Consider the following 6,499-nt stretch of genomic DNA (forward strand, 5'->3'; position numbering starts at 1 on the left):
GACCAAAATATGCCTATTGTTTTGTTTTGGTCACTAGCAGCCTCCCCAGGCCACGTAGGCATCCGACGTGGCAATCTCATGTGGCACAAGATTTAGCCCGGTCCAATTCGGTTTTATACATGGGCCTAGCCCAACAATTCGGCCTTTTCAATGTATTTTTTCTATCAATTTTTGATCGGCTTCATGGGCCAAGCCCAACATTGCAGCCTTTTTATTTTCTAGGCCTTCGGCCTTTTTGCTTCCATTTCTTATTTGGGCCTTTTTACAATCCATTTTGGACCAGGTGTGTTTTCTTTTGTTTTCTTTTGCTCATCCAATTAGGTCCCACTTGTCAGTTTTCTTTTGTTTCTTTCCACTAGTGAAATGGGACCAGGTGTGTTGTTTAGGTGCCACACGCCAGTTCTCTATTTGTGCAACAACCAATAACTTGATTCAAACAGAGCCAATAACACATAAATTTTCAAACAACAGCCAAATAATGGCACTAGTTTACAATCATGGCAGTACAAATCAGGTATTGAAATATAGGATACAGCTAAATATTAACATGTCCAGCTCCAGAGAGCTAAAACACATTGTTGGGTGCGAGTTCTCTTTAGGATTCTACTCCTGGAGTTCCTTGTACACAAACTTTTGACAATGAAGGCCAAAATCTCCAAGTTATAAATCAGAAAAGTTAGGGAACATAATCAAGTGTAGCCGTGCATATAACATTCTCCTAACAATGAAACATAGCTATAGAATTTGAGATCTAATAAGAAACCATGCATATAACATTCTCATAACAACAAAACTGAGATATATTTGGAAAGGGCAAATGACAAGTATCAACCTACTGCTAGATAACAGAGCAAACATGTCAAAATTATTCAGATATCCTGCTGTGTGTGTCACATTATACATGCATCAAGCTTCAGGTTATCAATTTTAGGACGAGTAGATACCTAACTTCATACCAATGATATGGATGGGGCTGTTGTAGAACATCTGGTAAGCATCATCTTTGACGCTGAACGTTGCAGATACTTGTCCATTTAGTAGTCTATCATGTGCTCCTGCCATCGCGCCAGAGAGGATATGATAAGTCTAAAATACTATTAGCAGCCCACAATGCTAAAAAGGTGCTCTAAGATAGTGAACTAGTGGATATCACTCAAGTAAACTATTTTACTCCTTAGATACAATAGTCAGGAATTAGTACAGTTGTTGAAGCAGGAGTAAGCTGATCATATAACATAAGAATCAGGAATTCTATGCTTATTTTTAAGAAAAAATGATACAAGTTAAGACTTTGTTTAACAGTAGGTCTAAGAAAATAAATTGTGCATTTGGTGAGAATATAGCAACAGATTAAGAGCATATTGTTCAGCATCACACAGATAGTAGAAACATGTACAGGAAGCTATTTGCATAAAGTAGAGAACTACAAAACAAGCTATTGACCATCCTACTGGTAGCAAGGACATAAAGATAATCACTTAATAAGATAAGAAGCAGACATGAATCACATAACTATGTACAATTCAATATCCCAACTGAGAGTGAACATGTATTCAACATTTCCTGCATTTCAATACATGCACGACAGATTCACAGCAAAACTATATATAGCTGTACAAACATGCATGAATAGGAAAGCAACCAAACTACAAGAACATATAAGGAAACAGAGGGAATCACTATAACCTATGGAGTGACAAGCACATATATGAACTCAAAGTAATGCCCAGCTAGACCAAAAGAAGCTGGATTAGTCAGAAGCACATATATGAGCCGTGACGTCCAGTCCCGCAGCCACCAACTCGCGCCGCTCGCCGCCGCGGTCACCACCTTCGTCATCGACGCGGCGGTGCTGCCAGACCTGCAAAAAACAGAGGAGGCGTTTGGAATCAGGCAACGGAATAAGGCGAATGGACATCACACTTGCCAACTAATTAACTATAGCATGCTAAAGAAACATTTCATTAACAAATCTGATTCAGGAACTAGCTTATTGAGTATGACAAAAATGCTTAGAATAAAAATCATTTCAAGAAATGCTGCAGTAGCTAAAAAACAAACTAAGCTATACCATTTCAGGAAAATGTGTAAGCTATTCAACTTTTCTGACATTCACTCCACCTGCTTCCAAACTTGATGCTGTACCACTAGTGGGGACCCATGTTACTTGACTAGTTGTTCAAACACATGGGGCCCTAATCGAGTATCATCGGATAGAACTAGACAACAGATACAAAATGTTCTCAAAAAGACAAAACATTAACTAGTGTGTGCAGTACAGTGTGCCTAATGATTTAGTCTGCAGGATTTAGATGCTACTAGTACACATGAATCCAACCATTTTGCTTCTACATAGTCATCAGGATGTAGGGTCTCGTGACTTTTATTCATCAGTCCAACAGCCTATTTACACTAAAACTAGCGCTACAGCAATAATAATCATAGGGAAGCCGATTTGGTTACCTGTTGGCGCAGCCACGGCCCCAGCCCTGCAGCACCTCCGTGAACTCCTTGGTGCTCGAGCCCGCGATGGTGCCCAGGTTGTTCACATGGTCTGCCACTTCAAAACAATCATCAGAGAAAATAGGTCATTCCATGGAGGAGAGAGCATAGACTCGATCATCGACCTTGTGCCAAATCTCCCACGCCTTCCCGTGACGGCCTTCACAACAATGAACTGCAAGCAAAACACACCAAAAACTAAGTCACACATGCATGCTACTATATCCACTGTCATGTAGTTGTTTGGTTATTATTTTAGATTAATATGAATAATTCAATCTGTATTATCTATTTAAAAAAATGAAGTAAATATGTTATGCTAGACTATTGTTTCAAACAAATATATTAGAATGTTAAATTTAACATGCTAGAAAATTAAAGTAGAGTGCCCAACACACAGTGTAAGTAAGTCTAGCATATAGTAGTTTGTCTTGTACAAAATGCTTCTAATCTAAGTAAGCATGAGAGTGTACGTGTTGGAGCTTTGTCATGCATGCAAATATTTTATGAGGAGAACTAGATACATGTATGTGACCATTAGAATGCATACGTGTGTAGGGGAGCTCCCTTGGCATCGCTGCTATCGTGTTTGACCAATGAAACAAAAGGTTACAGGGAGCTTTATTGTTACTGGCATGCTTTGTTGTAACTGGATTCACTATTTAGTCAGAGGAATACAACACAGTTCAAGAAATACTCCACCAAAGACAAATCATAAATTAAACTACTGCAAGCAAGAAGAGATACGAAGAGGGAACTACTGCTTGCAAGCACTACTGCTTGCAAGTCCCAACTTAACAACAGCTATCATCAATTTAGTTAATCGAAGATGCTACTCTAACTACTCCATTTTGCAAGATGCCACTGAAACTATCAGTACTGGAGTAATCGAATGTGTTGCAAGATGCTAATCTAACCAGATGCTCCAAGTTGATACTCCAAGATACTGCAAGCAGGATACTGCAAGCAAGTTCATACTCCCACAAGAAGAGAATTCAGACAAGAATCTATTCCACACACACTGTTCATTCGAGCCTGTGCTCTCTGCAATACTTGAAACAATACCACACGGACGTCCAACCAGCGGCAGAGAGGTCAGCCACAACACAATAGACCTAGAGCTACAACCTGACAGTAACAATAACTGCACAACACAGCCATTCCTCACGCATGTGATTGAAAAAGTAACAGAAATTCATTTAACGGTGCTCTGGTAGGCGTACCTCTCGCCTAAGCTCCTCATCTGTGTCATCGCCATCTGCCAACTGCTGGTTCGACAATGTGCTCTCTGCAAAACCTGAAACAACACCACAAAGACATCCAACCAGCGGCAGAGAGGTCAACCACAGGTACACAGCACACCAAACCAATACCGCGAAATCACAAATTTGACCGAGAAACCCAGGGCACCTTTCTCTTCGTCCGAGGCCGGGAGCGCCTCCCCTGTCCAGTCCTTGGGCACGAGCGGATCCTGCACAGACATGAACGCACCAAAAAATAAAAACATCACCGCCTGGGATCGAAGAATGAACGAACAGAGGAGCCGGACGCGAGGGAGAGGGAGAGGGAGAGGTAGGGTTGGCTTACCCGGTGGGCGGAGGCAGGACTGTCGGGGCCGGGGCGGCAGCGGCGGAACCAGAAGATGAAGCATTCGACGAGGAAGGCGTCGAAGAAGCCCACCACCTCCCTCACGTGCGCCTCCACACACCCGCACATAGATCTCCTCGAAGGAGAGACTTCGGCACGGTGCTTGACGGGCTAGATCTTGGGGATGCGCTCCCGCCGTCGCCCCTTCCTGTGCGCCCGCGCAGCAGCGATCCGCCCTCCCTACCTAGGGTAGGGGCCACGGCCGGTTGGTCTGGCCGGAGAGGATGAAGGCCCGGAGCGAGGGGAGCATCGGGGAGAGGAAGGGAGGGGGTTGGGGGTGGCGATGCGGTGAGGAAGGGCGCGGGGGAGGCCATGGATGCTGATGGAAGGGCGCGGGGGATGCCATGGATGGGCGCGGGGGTGGCGATGCGGTGAGGAAGGGCTCGCCGGTGGAGCTGATGGGGAGGCGGCGGCGGCGATCTGGAAGGGGAAGGGAGGAGGGGTTTCCGGTGGGGTGGAGACAGGTAGGGGTTTGCGGTGGGGAATTGATGGGTGGATGGATGGATGGATGTGGGATGAGGAGATGGATGGATGGATATGTGCCATGTCATCGATCCATGGCACAAACGTCTCCACCAATCAGAATTAAGTGCATGTAATTGTATTTCTTCTTTAGTTTCTCTTATATATTTTCTCATCAATGTAAAGAATCTATCAAATATTTACTGCAAAATGGCACCATTTCATTTTTCAAAAATATTAGACCATATTTATGTCCAATTAACCAAACGATTGTGTGTTAAAAACTTTTCATCAACCTCCCATCAAATTGACAAATTTTTGCCGATTCAGCAGGAAACGGGTCAAATTTGAACTACCACCATCGCACAATTTGCTATTTATTTTTTCCAAAAATCATTTTAGGTACAAAAGTATCTATTTAATAAGAGAAAGACCAAAAGTTTTCATAGATTCAACCACTAGCTAGGAACGGTCATGCCCGTCGTTTTGACCGCATTTTGAAACGGGTATGAAAAATTCAAAAAAAATGAAAAACTTGGAAAGCCTTCGCATTGTGTCATTATATGTGGCAAAGTTACGAGTAAAAACAATAAACTTGTAATACGATAATTATTTTGAAAAAGTGTTCTCAGAAACGAGCTATCCTGTGTGGAGATCAATGACTTTCAAGCCAAATGATCAATCTTATGCCCACATTCATGGCATAGTTTGTTCAAATGATCTCATATTGTGCACAAGGGTGCATATTGGAATGACAAACAATGTTACCTAAGGAAATTTTCATTTTCTTTGGACGAAAAAATCATTTTCCATTTTCCGAGTGACAAAAATGGGTTTTTTTGTGAAGAACCTACCAAATATTTGCTGCAAAATTAGACCAAATCAATTTTCTAAAATACTAGGCCATATTTAATGCAAAATTGACAAAATGGTTGGGTGTAAAAAGTTTTGATCCACCTCTCGTGAAAAAGACAAATTTCCGCCGATTCCGCTGGAAGTGGGTCAAATTTGAACTGTAGCTGCCTTCTAGTTTGCTCTTCATTTTTTCGAAAAATCATTTCTAGGTACATAAGTATCTATTTAATCAGAGAAACACCAAAAAATCCAAGATTCAACAACTAGCTAGGAACAGTCATTCCCGCCGTTTTGACCGCATTTTGAAATGGGCATAAAAAATTCAAAAACATCAAAAAATTGGGAAACCTTCGCATTGTGTCATTATATGTGGCCAAGTTCCCAGGAAAAATAATAAACTTGTAATATGAAAAATTATTTTTAAAAAGTGTTCTCAGAAACGAGCTATCACGTGTGGAGATCAATGGCTTTTGAGCCAAATGATCAATCTTATGGCCACATTGATGGCATAGTTTGTTCAAATAATCTCATATTGTGCACAAGGGTGCATATTGGAATGAAGAACAATCTTTCCTAAGGAATTTTTCATTTTCTTTGGACGAAAAAACCATTTTCCATTTTTCGAGTGCCCAAAAGGAGGTTTTTTGTGAAGAACCTACCAAAAAATTGTTGCAAAATTGGACCAAATTATTTTTCTAAAATACTAGGTCATATTTAATGCACAATTGACCAGATGGTTGGGTGTAAAAAGTTTTGATCCACCTCTCGTTAAAAAGACAATTTTTCGCCAATTCAGTTGGAAGCGGGTCAAATTTGAACTGTAGCTGCCTTGTAGTTTGCTCTTTATTTTCTCCAAAAATCATTTGTAGGTACAAAAGTATCTATTTAATCAGCGAAACACCAAAAAAATTCCAAGATTCAACCACTAGCTAGGAACGGTCATTCCCGTCGTTTTGACCGCATTTTGAAACGAGCATAAAAAATTCAAAAAAATTCAAAAAATTGGAAAACCTTCACATTGTGTCATTATATG

The 6,499-nt window shown here is 41.3% G+C and overlaps 1 protein-coding gene across 1 annotated transcript; it reads right to left on the reverse strand.

The window, feature by feature from the left end:
• Window positions 1-2,545: 2,545 nt before the first annotated feature.
• On the reverse strand, window positions 2,546-4,218 carry LOC125516118 (uncharacterized). Its single transcript, XM_087539345.1, has 4 exons — window positions 4,090-4,218; window positions 3,913-3,973; window positions 3,726-3,799; window positions 2,546-2,677 (listed from the first exon to the last, which is right to left on the reverse strand). Exons 1-4 carry the CDS (start codon window positions 4,216-4,218, stop codon window positions 2,546-2,548), a joined length of 396 nt encoding a protein of 131 aa, XP_087395471.1.
• Window positions 4,219-6,499: the final 2,281 nt, after the last annotated feature.

This window comes from Triticum urartu, chromosome 1A (assembly GCF_056163025.1).
Source record: "Triticum urartu cultivar PI428250 chromosome 1A, HENAU_Tu73, whole genome shotgun sequence".
NCBI lineage: Eukaryota > Viridiplantae > Streptophyta > Magnoliopsida > Poales > Poaceae > Triticum > Triticum urartu.

What these genes read in the sequence shown, in the direction of transcription:
- LOC125516118 (XM_087539345.1), bottom strand. Translation starts at nt 4,218, where the DNA reads ATGTGCGGGTGTGTGGAGGCGCACGTGAGGGAGGTGGTGGGCTTCTTC. An exon ending in GTCCTGCCTCCGCCCACCGG is followed by an intron (nt 3,974 to 4,089) that starts GTAAGCCAACCC and finishes ATGTCTGTGCAG; the next exon opens with GATCCGCTCGTGCCCAAGGA. An exon ending in GGCCTCGGACGAAGAGAAAG is followed by an intron (nt 3,800 to 3,912) that starts GTGCCCTGGGTT and finishes GTGTTGTTTCAG; the next exon opens with GTTTTGCAGAGAGCACATTG.